This window comes from Oryzias latipes, chromosome 2 (assembly GCF_002234675.1).
Source record: "Oryzias latipes chromosome 2, ASM223467v1".
Taxonomy (NCBI): domain Eukaryota; kingdom Metazoa; phylum Chordata; class Actinopteri; order Beloniformes; family Adrianichthyidae; genus Oryzias; species Oryzias latipes.
Window position 1 is genome coordinate 12,221,248 of NC_019860.2, and position 16,976 is coordinate 12,238,223.

The following is a 16,976-nucleotide window of genomic DNA, read 5'->3' on the forward strand; positions in this document are numbered from 1 at the left end:
CTCTTCAAGTTTCTGCTGTGTTCTTCTTGTTCGCTACTACTACTCAGGAATGTCATGGGTGTTTGCAGAGTTGTTGTCACCCGTTTCAGGAGATGCGCAGCCCACTGCTTGTGGGGGGAATTCCACTTCTTTTAATACATCATCTGCTCAGCCTGCCATCTCGATGGTGGGATCCTTAATTCTTCACTGTTCAGGAAGTCCCCGGAATAAGCAAGAAACTATCGTTGAGTAGGACTATCATTAATCTTCTGTTTTTGTCTAACTTTGAGGATCTCATAGCAACTGGCAGCAACTTAACAAATCCGAAAACTCTCCAGATACATTTTCTTGACTTTGTCCTACCATTACCCATTTCTATAATGTACATATGACAACAAACCCTTTGAAACAGTCTGGGCAGGCATTGCCAGTTAGCGCAAAAAATGATTTGTTTATTGTAGATGGCCAGTTACTACACATTCACATTGAACCAATCATTTTGATTTGATTTGATTTTTTTTTTATTGATTTATTTCAAGCATTGTAGTCAAAGCAACAAAGAATTTACACACATTTATCAAACTCATTACAGAAGTGATCAATTACCAATTCCTCCACACACCCCAACTTTCTGTTCATGAACGACGATGTTCCACCATATTGTGCCAGAATTGTTAAACCTGGACGTCAGGAAGTCAGACTGCCCCATATGGTATGGTAAGTAGCAATTTTAGGCACGGGCAGAACAGGCAGCTGCCTGGGACAGCAATTCAAAGGGAGCACAAGCTCAGGGTTAGGGGAAAAAAAGAAAACTATGATTTTCTAAAGATAAGAATTCATTAGTTTAGCTCTGACTGATTAAACTATAAAAAACTGTGATATCATGGTGTATGAAATAGCCTAAAACCAGTGAAGTAGCACCCTTGCAGCTGCAAGCACTCCTGTCTGCATAGAGCAGGGGTGGGCAATTTTTTTAACTTGGGGGCCTCATTGGGTTCTAAAATTCAATAGAAGGGCCGGACCAGAAGCAGATGTGTGGAGTGAGAATAATATAACATGGAATGTAGATGAAAACATTTGGATTGAAAATTATATTCTAAAACAGAATATTCTAGAGTTTATAGTTTAAAACTCTTGTTCCTATTTTAGATCTATTTGGTACCTTCAAGGTTGTAAAGTACTACATGAATAAAGTTTCATTCATTCATGAAATCTTCTTTCTCTTTCGGCTTTTCCCATCAGGGGTCGCCACAGTGAACAAGTCGCATGGTAAACTTGGCAATGTTTTATGCCGGATGCCCTTCCTGACGCAACCTTCTCAAAGCAACCGGGCTTGGGACCGGCACAGAGGTAGAGAAGGGAACAGGGAGCAGCCCGGAGTCGAACCCTGGTTTCACGGACGGAAGGTGCCGCAAAGCAGCACGAGCCAAACCGGCTCCCCCATGATCCTTTTCTTGAAATAAATAATATTATTTATGACATAAAACAATGACCAAATAACACTATGATTTTCACAGACAAAATTTCAGGAAAAATATACTAATACATAAAAAAATAAAAAATAAAATAAAATAATGGATCTTCTCCCATCATAATTCCGCAGAGACTTTGAGCTCATCACGCATCTCACAGTTTGCGCAGCTGCACTTCTGTTTCTCATCCAGTAATAAGGAAAAGCACATTTCTAAGTCTTCTGATGCAGCTAAGCATATATCTGCTTTACCTTTTCAAAATTACAAAGTTCCCTCGTTTATTGCAGGAGTTACGTTCTAAAATGCTACGTACACCCATCACAGTGCCCTTCCCACTGCATGTTCTCATCCCTTAGCCAGAGGAGGGCCCGGGTGCTCAGGCTGCTGCTTCATCATTAATCAGCCATGATCTCTCTCTTCCCATGTCCTCTACATGTGAACCGCACCCTCCACCTGCAGAATGTGCCCCCCACCACATCACAGAACATCAGGTGAGGAGGGAACTGCAGAGGGAGCATGTTATTGCTACAAGAGAAGCTAGCAGCAGCGTTGCCAGAAACTTTGTCTTTACTACGGTTCTCCTTCCTCTAAACACACACAATATGAACACACACTCCTCCCTCCGCTCTGACACCCCCCTCTGTCGCTGCACGCGCGCTCCTCTCCTCTCCTTTTTTCCGCTCCGTCCTGTGTGTGGGTGTGTGTTGGGGACTGCACGTGCCTGTGTGACAGGACAGAGCGGAAAAAAGGAGAGGAGAGGAGCACGCGTGCAGCTCCCTCCACAGCTCACTGTGACATTACTTTCTGTTAGGTAGTTAGCTGCTCAGCCCAGTAGAAATTTCAGAATAAAAGCACTTCAATTGCTGCTTTACTTCCATTGTGAGTTAATGTGTTGTGAGGTAAGCTAATGTGTTGTGTTGTGACCCTTCTGGGCCATGAGTTAATGTGTTGTGTTGTGAGTTAATGTGTTGTGTTGTGAGTTATTGTGTTGTGTTGTGAGTTAATGTGTTGTGTTGTGAGTTATTGTGTTGTGTTGTGAGTTAATGTGTTATGTTGTGAGTTAATGTGTTGTGTTGTGAGTTAATGTGTTGTGTTGTGAGTTAATGTGTTGTGAGTTAATGTGTTGTGTGTTAAGTTAATGTGTTGTGTGTTAAGTTAATGTGTTGTGTGTAAAGTTAGTGTGTTGTGTGTAAAGTTAGTGTGTTGTGTGTAAAGTTAGTGTGTTGTGTATAAAGTTAATGTGTTGTGTGAAAAGTTAATGTGTTGTGTGTAAAGTTAGTGTGTTGTGTATAAAGTTAATGTGTTGTGTTGTGACCCTTCTGGGCCACCGTACATTCTCCTGAAAAAGCTCTTCATGAACTAAATACGCCATTCTGAAAAACAGCATCATGAAATAAAAACAAAGCTACTTTGGAAAATATTGATTTTGAAATCCAAGGTTCTGAAAAGAGGCGTAGAATTATAATAATATTCCACATGATTAAAATGAATATTTTAAAATGTTTTAAAATAATGAACAGGTTATTAAAGCAAAATGAAATATATTGAATGATATAATGGCTAATTGAAAATCTGTGTGCAGGTTTTTCCCAATTTCATGATCTTTTTATATATTTATGAGAGATTTATTGGTTGATTGTGTATTTGCATGAGGTTATATTTATTTATTTAATTAAATATTTATTTATTTAATTATGAACAGTATAGGACTCCATATTCAATAAAGATTATTTAAATAAATGTGTTGAACAACAGTACCTGGCGCGACCACTAGAAGTCTCCAAAACACGTTTAAAATAATCAGCCCATTAACAGAAGATTTAAAACACATTCATAAAACACTATAACTTTCACTCATAACAGAACAGACTGAAATGAGCTGAAAAAAAACTTTTTCCATGGAACTGATATGATATTCCAAATTTTTATAACAGTCTTTGTATTTTATATTCTTTAAGCAACAATGATCAAAACCAAAGAAAAAAAAAGAACAAATATATCTAAATCTGTGTAAAGATACTAGTAATAGAGATATTAGTTTCAAGTTTTTGTCAATACTTTGTGTAACCAGATGCTTCAATATTTAGTAAAATGTTTGTTTTTAATATTTAAAGAGTTTTTTGAAATGTCTATCATAAGAGGCAGTTGATTATATGTATAGATATAAATAAAGACGCAAGTACTGACATCTGACATCTGAGTAGGTAGCAGAAGATCTCTAGTGAAAAGATCAGCACGTTCTTCACCTTAAACATTCTTCTCATTCTTCAATTAGTTCAGCTTTATTACTGACCTCAAAGTCTGCAGTCTGCAGCCTGGACTCTCTAGAAAACCAAGCAGATGACGAATTCCTGAATCCTGCAGGTTGTTGTGGCTCAGGTGCAATTCTCTCAGATTGGACGGGTTGGACATCAGAGTTAAACCCAGAGCTTTACAGCTTATCTCTGATAATCTACAGTTCTTCAACCTGAAAGCAGACAGTAAAATGTGTGTGAATGGTGTGAATATATCAAAGTGGATGAAAGGCTTGTGGCATTCAGAGGTTGCTGACCATACATGGCAATAAATGCTTTCCAAACCAGCTAAATATGGGATAAAAATATGGGCACCAAGTGATGCAAACACCAGGTATGCACTGGACATGCAGGTTTACACTGGAAAGCCGGTTGGAGGAGCCCCAGAAAAGAATCAGAGCACAAGGGTTGTGCTCGACGTGGCACAGGGTCTCAGGGGCCACAACATAAACTGTGACAATTTTTACACGAACTACAATTTGGGTAAGGAGCTTCTAAAGAGAAAGCTAACAATGGTCGGCACTGTCCGAAAGAGCAGGCCTGAACTCCCTGCCGAGCTGCCAGTAATCAAGAACAGGGCTATTCCATTTTCCGTGTTTGCCTTCACAGACACCACAGCCCTGGTGTCTTACTGCCCTAAAAAGGGAAAACAAAATGTGCTCATGGGCACTATGCACAAAAATGCTGAAATCAGCAAAAGAGAGGACCAGAAACCAAGCATAATCCTTGTTGGTGGAATCGAAATGCCAACAATAAGGATCAACAAGGACAACTTGGACAAAGTAATATTGTCCTACAGCAACAAACGAATGACTGCACACTGGCAATTGGTCATCTTTAATACCGTGATTGACGTTCTGGCCTACAATAATAATAACAATAATTATTATTATTATTATCAAATTTATTTTGTTCATTTATTTGTTATTATTTAACAAAGAGTTAAATAATTACTATTTCTAAAGATCAATCTGTAAACTGTGCAAGAACTACAACTTCCAGTATTACAGGTAATGCATTGCTGTTAAATCAACAGCTTCAAAATATCTGGGGCCTGTTGCACAAAAGTAGGATAAGGGATTAAGCCAGGATATCTTGGTGATCCTGGCTCAATTGATCCCCAATCCGGTTGCACTAAAGCTGGATAGGGGGCAGGAGGATATGTTATGGTATAAATTACCATGGAGATTTATTCTGTGGAGCTAGCCTGCTCCAGACCAGGCTAAATTCCAGGATCGATTTAATCTCATCCCTAACGTCAGTCAGCAGTCGCCACAAATGGAAACCAATAGTTATTTCACTGCTCACTATACATTGTTATCACATATAACTAGACCCACTGTCATTATTTAAACGTTTGTGATCATTAATTTCAATCATTTTGGATAAATAATGAGTTTTAGATGATGTTGCTATCATTAGATAATTTACAGTTTCCCATAGACTATAAGGCTATATGTAAAATGATAGAATATCACAGAGGGGAAAAAAAGACAAGTCATAATATTGTAACCAGTTGTTTTAAAGGAGGATAGTTGTTAAAATGACAGATGTGGGGCATTTCGTGAAATTGTACCTCAGTATGGTTTCATAAACGAAGACATGCTGATGTGCCAGAATATGAAGTATCACATTGTCATGAATATCAAAACTGTAAAAAGAATATGTTGCTTTTCTGCAGAAAGAACCAGTCTCATAAATTTATGACTTTATCCTTTTTCCTCAGTGGGGCCCTAGTACTCTGTCATACAAAATAATACACATTCCATTAAAATATGAAAACACAATGTGTAACATTATGTTCCTTTTTTGAATAAGGATAAAACAAAGCAGGTAAACTACACTCAAAAAATGTTCACTTTGAATGAACATAAAAAAATTATGGAAATGATTTCCACATGATTAGATAGCGTTACTTGAACAAAAATGAATCATATTGGTCCTACTTAATGTACTTAGGTTCAAACTAATAAATTTAAGTTGATTCAATCTAAATACTGCAGTTGGACCCAACTTTAAATTAATATTGTTGCTCACTCTCAAAAGATAAAAGTTGTCGATTGACAAAAAGCTCTCCAGCTTTGATGGCCGCCTCAATTTGCTGGAGATCCTCCATAGAGAATTTCAAGGTCTGCGGGAGTCTCTGGAATTCAGCCAGCAGCAGGTGCGGGAGCTTGCAGCGGAGAACCAGGCCCTCAGAGAGACCGTGAAGACCCTGGGCAATGACACCGCCCGTCTCTCCGAGGAGAACCGATCCATAAAGGAAACCCTCCTGGATCTTCAGTCGAGGAGCATGAGGGACAATCTAGTGGTCGCGGGGGTTCCAGAGGAGGCAGGAGAAGACCCCGAGGCCACCGTTAGATCCTTTTTACAGGTCCACCTGAAGCTCCCCAAGGAGGAGGTGCAGAAGATCTCCTTCCACAGGGTTCACCGCCTCGGAGGAAGAAGGTCCGACCACCAGCGCCCGCGTCCTATTGTGGCTAAATTCGAACATTTCAAACAGAAGGAGTTGGTGAAGGGCCGCGGACGGGAACTGAGAGGCACGCATTACAGCGTTAATGACCAGTTCCCGGCAGAAATCCTCCGTAGAAGGAAGATCCTGTTCCCGCTGAGGAGGAAGCATCTTGCTGCTGGTTCGAGAGCGATTGTGGCCGTTGACAAACTTTACGTGGACGGCCGGCTGTTCCGGGACCCGGAGATCACCCCCTGGCTGTGCTGAAGGCTTTCAGATCCGCGCTGAGAACATCTGCGCTGCCCAGAAGAAACCCGCTAAATTTACCTCAATGAATGGAAAACAGGATCATCAATAATCCACACCTCGATCTCAGGAAAACAGTCTTTTTTTTTTTTCGTCACCTCAGTCCCACTGATGTTTCTATTGTTGTTTTGTTGTTGTTTTCGTTTTCCATTCTATCTCTTTTTTTCTTTCCTTTACTCTCCCCCCCCCCTCTCCCCCCTCATTATATGTAAATCACCTGGAAGCAACTCATCCTCGGTAAGTATTTATTTATGCACGGAACGGGCGCGCGCACACACAAGCGCACACAGGGGCGTGCACATGCGATCCCGCACACACACGCCGACATACTGCAATCACCTCACACAGGCTCTCATAGGACGCACGCGACACGCAGCTCACATAGCCAGAAAACGTTCACGCGCACAGCGCTTCTCAATACGGGCACGCGCACACGGACTGGTACACAAGCACTACTTAACTCTACACCTTTTCAGTCAGAGCAGTTATGAACAGTCTTAACATCGTTAGCTGGAATGTGCGTGGACTTGGCTCTGAGCCAAAGAGACTGAAAGTGTTAAATCACCTGGATGGTCTAAAAGCAGATATAGCTCTACTGCAGGAGACCCATTTATCAAATTCTTTGGATCACCTTATGTGCTGCTTACAATTTCCAGTTATATACTCTGCCAGTTACAACTCCAAACAACGAGGAGTTGCTGTTTTAATTAATAAAAATCTTAATTTTACTCATAAGGATACAGTTACTGACCCAGAAGGCAGATTTGTAATCATTAATATATCCATTCAGAATAAGGACTATTGTATAGTGAGTGTTTATGGTCCTAATGTTGACGACTCTTCCTTCTTTCACAGATTCTTCACCTCACTCTCAGTCCACTCTGACTCCACAATCATTATAGGAGGAGACTTCAACCTTGTTTTGGACCCTGAACTTGACAGACTCAGCACAGCAGCAAATCAGCGTACATGGCGATCTGCAAGTATTCTCAAGCAGTACATGAATGATCTGGGTCTCTGCGACGCGTGGCGCTCATGTCACCCAAACACTAAAGGGTTCACCTTTTTTTCTCCAGTTCACTATTCACACTCCCGTTTAGACTATTTATTAATCAGTAACTCTCTTTTAAAAAATATTCAAAGCTCCAATATCCATCCAATTATTATCAGTGATCATGCACCAGTCTCTGTAAACATTTCTAGGGAAAAATCCACACCCTCTGGTACAACCTGGAGGTTTAATACGTCTCTGTTAAAGGACCAGGAATTTCTTGAATTCTTTAAAAAAGAGTGGGCAACCTTCTTAGACTTCAACAATACTCCAGACATCCCACCGTGCGTTCTTTGGGAAGCAGCAAAGGCAGTCATGAGAGGGAAAATCATTTCTTATTCAACGCACAAAAACCGCAAAGAGAAAGCAGATTTATTAGAATTAGAAAATAAAATCAAAACCCTGGAGACTGCTTATGCTGCTTCTGCACAGGAGCACATTCTGAGAGATCTGAAAAATTTAAAGCTGCAGTTAAATGACATCATTAATAAACAAACACAATTTCAAATACAAAGGCTACGACTTGAAAGATTTGAAAACTCTAATAAATCTGGCAAATTTCTGGCTAATCAGCTTAAAATTAACAGAGAAAAATCATCAATCACCTCTATTATGGACCAAACAGGAAATGTCACCCATGACCCGGTCAAAATTAATAACGCATTTGAAAACTTTTATAAAAACCTGTACACACCGCAGATCAATCCGTCAGAGCAAAGTATTGACTCATTTCTTAATAATGTAAACCTACCCAGGCTAAATGAGGATCAAATCACAAACTTAGATTCTCCGCTCTCGCCGTCTGAACTTCATGAAGCTCTGTTACTTATGCCCAATGGTAAAGCACCAGGGCCTGACGGCTTTCCTGCTGAGTTTTATAAAGAATTCTGGGAACAACTGGCACCAACATTTTATAAAACTGTCACATCTATTAATGAGAGCCAATCAATGCCACCTAACATGAACTCAGCCAACATAATTCTTCTTCTAAAACCAGACAAAGATCCCACTAGTCCTTCAAGCTATCGCCCTATTTCTCTAATCAATGCAGATGTAAAAATTATCTGCAAAGCACTAGCACAGAGAATAGAAAAAATCACTCCTCACATAATTCACTTCGACCAGACTGGATTCATCAAAGGCAGACACTCGGATGATAATGTCCGTAGACTAGTTAATATAATAGACTTTGCCACCATTAAAAACCAGGAAATGACGGTACTATCGCTGGATGCTGAAAAAGCCTTTGACAGAGTTAATTGGAAGTTCCTTATTGCTGCCCTCCAGAAGTTTGGTTTTGGAGAAGCATTCATCAATTGGATCAAAATATTATATCACAACCCCAATGCATCAGTTAGAACTAATAAACAGACTTCAAACAGGTTTTTTCTTGGAAGAGGAACCAGACAGGGCTGCCCACTCTCTCCTTCTCTTTTTGCTATATTCATTGAGCCTTTAGCTGCAGCAATAAGACAGAATGAGAGCATTATAGGAATAAAAACCAAACACAGCCATCATAAAATTAGTCTTTATGCAGATGACATATTACTGTTTTTAAGGAATTTACATTCTGTAAATGAAACAGCAATGATCATAAATGAATTCTCCTCCATATCAGACTATTCCATTAATTGGAATAAGTCTGTTTTATTACCACTCAACAGGAATATGGAACAAAGACTCACAATTCCAGTTAAAACAGGAAATATCAAATATCTGGGTATCTACTTTTCCCCCAAACTATCAGAACTGGTGCAGCTAAACCACACCCCATTACTGAAAAGCATACAGGACGATCTAACACGCTGGACCAACCTGCCTTTGTCCCTTATGGGCAAGGTAGCCACGGTTAAAATGAAAATCTTACCCAAGGTTAATTATCTCTTCTCAATGATTCCCACACAACCACCATTAAAATGGTTCAAAACATTAGACTCATCCATATCAAGCTTTCTATGGAACAACAAACCTGCAAGAATTAGTCTAAAAACTTTAAAATCTGCAAAAAACTGTGGAGGATTAGAATTACCTAACTTCCACAAATACTTTCTTGCAAATAGATTACAATACATCTTAAAATGGTTAAAAAATAATCCAGAAACCAACTCATGGTTAGACTTGGAACAGGCGTTATGTGGAAAGATCAACCTGTCACAGCTACCATTTATTAGCCAAACAGTTAAAAAACAGGATTGTTTCAAAAGCATTAATATAAATGCCACCTTAACAGCCTGGTGGGAATTTCTCAAAATATCAAAATCATCAATTCAACCGTGCAAAATGACACCCATCTGGAACAACCCGGACATCCTTATTAACAAAAAAATGATTCACTTCCCAGCTTGGCAAGCAGGGGGCATAAAACAACTAGAGCACGTAATTATTGATAGAAGATTCATAACCCCCCAGGAACTTCAGGACAAACATGGAATAAATAACTTCTTGGAATATCAGCAACTTAAATCAAGTATTACTAAAAAGTATAAAATTAAAGACGACGATTTAAAGCTACCAGATGTAGTTACCACTCTGATTAATTTTTCAATGTATAGAACTCTCTCCAAAATATACAAACTTTTATGTAATTTAGATAACAATATTGCCCTTCCAACAAAAAAATGGGATGCAGATTTGAGCATCAGCACAGATGAAAGCTTCTGGTCAGAACTTTGTCTAAACACCTTTAAACTGACAAAAAGTCCAAATCTGCAGCTAATCCATCTCAAAACTCTTCACAGAATTTACTACACTGGACAGAGGATGTTCAAGATGGGTCTCAGTAACTCAGACATTTGCGAGCACTGTGATAATAATCTACCCGACAGCTACATGCACGCACTGTGGTTCTGCACTCCTGTCCAGGCTCTCTGGCAGCAGGTATGTGCCGATTTATCAGTCTGGCTTAAGGTTTCAATCACTGCCTCACCGTCACTTTGTGTGCTTGGTGACATGAGTGCCATCGATATAGAAGAAGGATTAGCATCTATCATTTTCATAACTCTTTGTATTGCCAAAAAAACTATTTTAATAAATTGGAAAAACAAGAAAAATATAAACATAAGTCAACACAGAAATCTGCTGTTTGATCATATCAGCTTGGAAAAAATGTCAGCCCAAAGCTCAAGTAACTTTGAAAGAATTCAGTCTCTCTGGTCTCCTGTGGTTGACTCCATGACTTAGGGGGTGGGGGGCTTGGTCGTCGCTGCTCCTTGCCCTTCTGCCGTGGTATGGGGTGGGGGTTGGGGCTTCCGGTGCCTTGCGGGGGCGGTGGGGGGCTCCGTTGGTCGGGGGGTCGGGTCCGGTGCCTGGGTGGGGCGGGCTGGGGCGCTGCGTGGCCCTCTGGGCTTGGGTGTGGGGGTGCGTGGTGGGGGGGTGGGGTGGTGGTCTGGCTTGGCTTGGGGGGGTGGTCCCTTTGCCTGTGTTGGGGGGGGTTGGCGGGGGGCCCTGCTCGGGTGGGGGGGGCCCAGCGGCGCCGGATGGGCTGCCCATCTGCACCTGGGGCTGGGATCGGCCCTTCCCTGGCTCTGGGGCGGGACGGGACAACCCTCTCGGGGCCCCCGGTCGCTCTGGGTGTCACCCGCTTCGGCTGCGGGGTCTGGGGTGGGGTGGGGTGGGGGGCTTGTCGGCCCTGTCCTGTGGGGGGGCGTTCTGGGGGGGGAGGGGGGGCCCATAATTAGTACGGGTCGGGGGGGCTAGCGGGTCGGGGTCTCCGCTGAGGCAATCAGTGGTTGCCTCGGCCGGTTGGCCTCCTCGGTCCCGTCGAGGCCTGACCAGAGCTCTTCTAGGGCCGGCGTCTGGGGGTGGGGGCCTGGGCTTGCTCCGGGGGGGGGCGACGCTTTCTGGCTCCTCTCTCTCTGTGTGGGGTGGGTGGTGCCGGGCCTGGGGTGTCGGCGCCTCCGGGGGTGGGCCCCTGGGCTGGGTGGCCCTGGCCCCTTTGCTGGGGGTGGGCTGGGGGACGGCTGTTTGACCACCGGGGGACAGTCTACCAGCTGTCCCCAACTTACCCCCTTCCTTATATAACCTCATATTAGGGTGAGGGGGTGGGGGGTCTAGCCTGCGATGCGCCTTGGGGGGGGGCTACTTGGGAGTGGCCCCCCTCCTATGGTTGCCGTATGGAGTGGGCCCCCCCTCTTTCGGTTTTATTTGCACCTTAGACATGTAGGGCCCTTGGTAGGGGGGGTGCTTGGACATCACTGCAAGCAAGCAGCAGATGTCCTCCTGGCACCCTACCTGCCAATTTTAACCGCACCTTAGACATTTAGGGCCCCTTGGTGTGGAGGGTGAGGGGACATCACTGTGAGTAATCAGGAGATGTCCCCTTAGTGCCCTACTCGCCAATTTTAACTGCACCCCCCTTAGTACACACACCCCTCCCCCTTCAATATATACATTCAAACATAAACACACACACATGCACACAAACACCCTCTCAAACACCCATACACGCACACACATTTTACAAGGAAGGTGGGACCTGGGTCCATCTGTCCCCTACCCCTTCCCTGGTGGGGGGTGCGGGCCCCTTGGCGATGGCGGCCGTGTCCCTTGGGTGCCGGCTCCCTGGGCCCGGCGGTGCTCTCTCCGCACGGTGGGGGGGTTCATATTACACCTGAGCCGGGGGTGTTTGTGTCCCTGGGGGGTGGGTCCTGGTCCTTGCCCCTGGGCGCTGGGCCCCGCCAAACTTCCAACATGGCCGAGCCTGGTCGGGCCATATTTATAACATCCCTTGTGGGCCGCCCTTTTTTCCCCGGGGTTCCCCCCTCCTGGGCGGGGGCGGCGGGCCCCTGCCTTGCTCCTACCTGGACCAACCGTGGGCCGGGTGGGTGGCTGCCTGGAGTGCGGAGCGGGTCTCCCTTGGGGGGTCCTGGCTCGTACCTGGGGTCGGGGCGGGGGGATGCCCGGAACTCCTGGGTGGTGGTGGGGTGCTCGTCTGGGGCTGTGGGCGTCCCTCTCCGGTGGGGCCCTGCGTTGGGCTCTTCCGGCGCGGCGGGGGGCTGCTTTCCTGGCTGGGCTGGGGCGGCGCTCTCTTTCCCTCTGCGCCTCCCTGCTCTCTGGCTCTGGGGGCCTCGCGGCGGTCCTGCTGGCCCTGGCCTGGGTGGCGGTCTTGGTCGCCCGGGGGGCGGTTGTTCCCTGCCTGTTCCCGTGTGGCATTGGGGGAATTCCGGCTGCCGCTGCTGCTGCGGCGGGGGTATGGGTGTGGGGGTGGCTGGGCGCTCCTCCTACTTCTTTTCACATTCCACCATCCATTTTAGAAGAACATAAACACTCACCTGAGCACAGGTGTTAGCTCACCTTTGCACTAATAGTTTGCATGATTGAATGAATGAAAGATTTCACACTAGTTGGTTTAAAGGCATAGGTATGCGTTCGTGAACACTATCTGTTTTGTGTGCATGTTGACATGTGGACATTTTTGCGGCTAGCAGGTGTGTTGATAATATTTGAGTGTGTGTGAACAGGCCCCGCCCTTTTTGTACTACATTTGAACCGTACCGTAACGATAAACAACCAGTAAACCTGTCTGCTCTATGCTGCTTCATGGTCTTACCCCCCTTCCCCTCCTATTATCACCCTCCTACCCCCCCCTCTCTCTTCTTCCCCTCTTTCCTTTTCCGTCCGGTCCAACACCAAAGATTTTCAAACATGATTGAAATTAATAAATTTTGGCCTCAATTACAAAAGGGGTTTATTCAGACATACCTTTGGTTTGTCTGAAGATGAATAACCCCTCTTGTTAAAATAAAATATGTCCAACACAAGAGGCCCTCAGCTCTCATCTGTTTGCCTAGCTGTTGGACAGGACAAGTTAAAAAAAAAAAAAAAAAAAAGATAAAAGTTGATCCAGCTTAATTGAATCACTCCAATTGGTCACACCTCATTAAATTAAGTTTATTCAACTTAAATTTGAATGACTACCTAACACAATTTATGTTGATATTAATTAATTTTTTGCTTTAATTTTATTTATACATCTGACAATGATAAGGTTTTCCAAAGTTTCAACCAATGGGTCTTTTAATTTTCACATCAAAGACATGAAATGCGCAGTAATGTCCCACATGACAAGACAGGAGTTCAAATAATGCAAATTCTGTTTTAAGTTACATGAACAGTTTACCGCACAAGGGGTTTGGTCATCATTCTCTCCCACACTCTATCATGGTGCAGAAAAGAAATAAAACATATCAGTTTAAATCACTCGTTAATACAGAGTAAAACAGCTAGACAATAAAACCCATGGACAAAAACTCACACTTAGACCCCAATCTGCCCAGATAGACAAAGAAAATGGAATCCCACAATTCCTAGCGATTACTAATGTATCCAATTCAACGGTATCATGTTGGATCAACATGATTGAAATTAGTAACTTTTAAATGGATTATTTTTATGTACGATCGACATGATTCATTCACGTAAGATTAACAAACATAACATTTTCTGGTTGAAATGAAAAGTTACATTTTCATAAAATTAATTGGCTGGTAATTTAATTTAAAAAAATCTTGAGTGTGCTTTATCACTGTGGCGGTGTTGCCTTTCTTCTTAATTATATCTTTTACCTCCTCGTATGTCTCCATGAGGATTTGTGCTTCCGACGGGGAAAGGTACGCGGCTCTAGTTGCCATGGTAAATCAGTTTATCTGTGATCTGTGGAGGGGTCTGTTTGAGTGAGCCGTGAGCGCGCACCTATCCAGGATTGGTTACAGCTGGCTTGATGAATCCGTGTCTGCTCATCCTGGCTTGGTCTTTGTGCAACCAATTAAGCCTGGACGCACATGTTTTGGATTCATTGAGCTCAGCTCAGTCATTTATCCCGGATGTCTTAATTCTACTTTTGTGCAACAGGATCTTTTCCAATTCAAAACACATCAAAGTCTTCTTTCCCATTCGGCTTGTCCCATTAGGGGTCGTTACAGCGCATCATCCTCACTTTCGAGGACTAGTCGCATGGTTAACTTGGCAATGTTTTAAGCCGGATTGCCCTTCCTGATGCAACCCTCTCAATTAAACTGGGCTTGGGACCGGCACACAGAAGTAGAGAAGGGAACAGGGAGCAGCCTGGATTCGAACCCTGGTTTCACGGACAGAAGGGGCCGCAAACCAGCACGAGCTAAACCGGCTCCCCCTAAACACATCAAAGTGCTGAACAAAAAAAAAAATCCATCTACCTTAAACACACAAAAAAGACATAAGCAACACTTTGTAAAAATATACATAATGAAAATAGTTAGAAATTAATAATCCGTCCGACCGTCATAAATACCAGCATCCTGCTTACTGCAGCAGTAACCCCAACAGATCCTCTCCATGTTTTGTAGAAAGATGAGGATTCATCCCTTTTCTTTTCTTAAGTCTTTTGCTCAAAGGTTACAAAAACAAACAAATTTGAAACGTTTTTTTTTCCAAAGTCTTAAGTGTCTACAAAGAGGCTCTTTCATCTGCTGCTACCCTCAGCACAAACACAGCTTAATCTTTGTGCATGTGTTTTTCCTGGAATTGTGTGAAGACAAAGACACAAGTCTGTTTTCTGAGAGCTGCTGCTTCAACACTTACCTTCTGGTGTCAGCTCTTCCAGTGCAAATTGTTTTGTTTTTATGTGAGGAACCTCAGAGAAACTGAGACTTCCTGTTATCATTAGAAGCCCAACACTGTCACTGATGCTCTGTCATCTGGAGGGAATGTTGCAGCTGCACTTCTGACAATCCTACTTCCTGCTCAACCTCTAGCAACGCTTCTGAGGAAGCCTTATTTTTTGACACAAACCTCAAAAGAAAAAGAAATGCGTGCCTAACTGAAAAGATTTTGACTGATATGAATATACAGATACAACTTCAATGTAGTTTAATTAGTCCAATCTGTCACTTTTTCTGTATCTCTTTTTCCACATTAAAAAAGAACATGAAGGAAGGAAAGCCTTTTGAGAAATTCATAAGACAGCTGCACTGACTACATGATGTAATCTGGCTTTGCAGCAGTAAAATTAGACTGTTTTAGAAAATCTTCCAGCGAAACAAAGTTCTTAACAACGAGTTAAGCTTTTTACTGACCTGAGAGTCTGCAGTCTGCAGCCTGGTATCTTCAGAAATCCACATAGATGAAGAAATCCCAAATCCTTCAGGTTGTTACTGCTCAGGTCCAGTCCTGTCAGACTGGACGGGTTTGACTCCAAAGCTCTGCCCAGAGTTTCACAGCTGGTTTCTGACAAACTGCAGTTCTTCAATCTGAAAGCAGAAAGAAAAGGGTGTTCAGGATCAGTCATGGCAGCTGGAGTTCCAGCTTGGTTTGGACTCAGAAGCTTTCAGCATCAGCACTGAACCAGAAAAACCTATAGGTTAGCAAACAGCTCAGTGGTTTCTGTTTAAAAATTTTAAAGTAGAACGTTATCAAGCTTCTCAGTCACAACATGAGAGTTTGTCAGCAGAAGAAAATGAAATAAATGTTTAATTTACTATTAATTGATGATAACAATTATACTGTATAAGTGTGGAGAATATAGAAACCTATTACAACTGTGTAGAAAAAACAAACATATAAATCATCACAACAAAATAAATTTAACAGATGAGGAAAACATGAAACAGTTATGAAAGATTCAGAAAAAGAACTTTAAATTAGAAATAATTCTGTATTTTGCATGACTGAAAACATTTGTCAGGATTTGATTTTTCATGTGTTGCCTTTTCTAAAGTGTCTGGTACCATACAGAGATTTTAAATTTAATCAGATTGTTTTGATTAGGAGTGTCAAATTATTTCATTAATCGCGATAATTTAATTACAGAAAAATTACCATGTTTTTTTAATCACGTTGAACTTGTTTTTAATCCATAACTATTGTCATGTTCTCAAATATAAAAAACAAAAATACAAAAAACTGTTTACTTGCATGAACATATTATTTGAACTCAGCTGAAAACGCATCTTAACATTGCTCTCAGTGTATGTCAAGGTGTATGTGTGCATACATAGGTCTTTACAGGAATAACGCAAACAAGCCCACAAAACCACAGCTATTACATTAGACCTTTTATATAAAGGACAAAGCCAGACGAGATGTTCGTTATCATAAATTAATAGGGTATGTAGAGGGCTAATCGCAACAGCCATTATGGTCTTATTCCCAGCACTGATTTCTGCTGATTATCCTCTCTGTTACAATTTCCAGTGATGCCAAGTCTAGGTTTGAGTCGTGATTCACGCAGGCCTCTGGTTGCCTAATGGAGATAATCAGAAATTCTCAAACTAAACGTAAAATTGGTGTGCAAACTTGCTAAGTCGATCTCAGACACTGTAATCTTCTCTGGTCCCCTGTTGAACATAGTCAGTAGCCGCGTTTACATGGGTAAAAGTAATCAGAAATGAACGCCTGATCGGAAAGAAAATGCGTCATGTAAATGCGCCGTTCGGAATACTCTGCCC

General features: G+C 42.6%; 1 protein-coding gene across 1 annotated transcript in view; it reads right to left on the bottom strand.

Moving 5' to 3' along the window:
* LOC105356030 (NACHT, LRR and PYD domains-containing protein 3-like) overlaps positions 1-16,976 on the bottom strand; it is a 43,799-nt gene that overhangs the window by 8,632 nt on the left and 18,191 nt on the right. Inside the window, exons 7-8 of the mRNA XM_023964696.1 lie at positions 15,606-15,779; positions 3,745-3,918 (exon numbers count right to left, since the gene is read on the bottom strand). Of these exons, the coding sequence (XP_023820464.1) occupies positions 3,745-3,918; positions 15,606-15,779 (348 nt within the window). The remainder of the gene's footprint in view (positions 1-3,744; positions 3,919-15,605; positions 15,780-16,976) is intronic.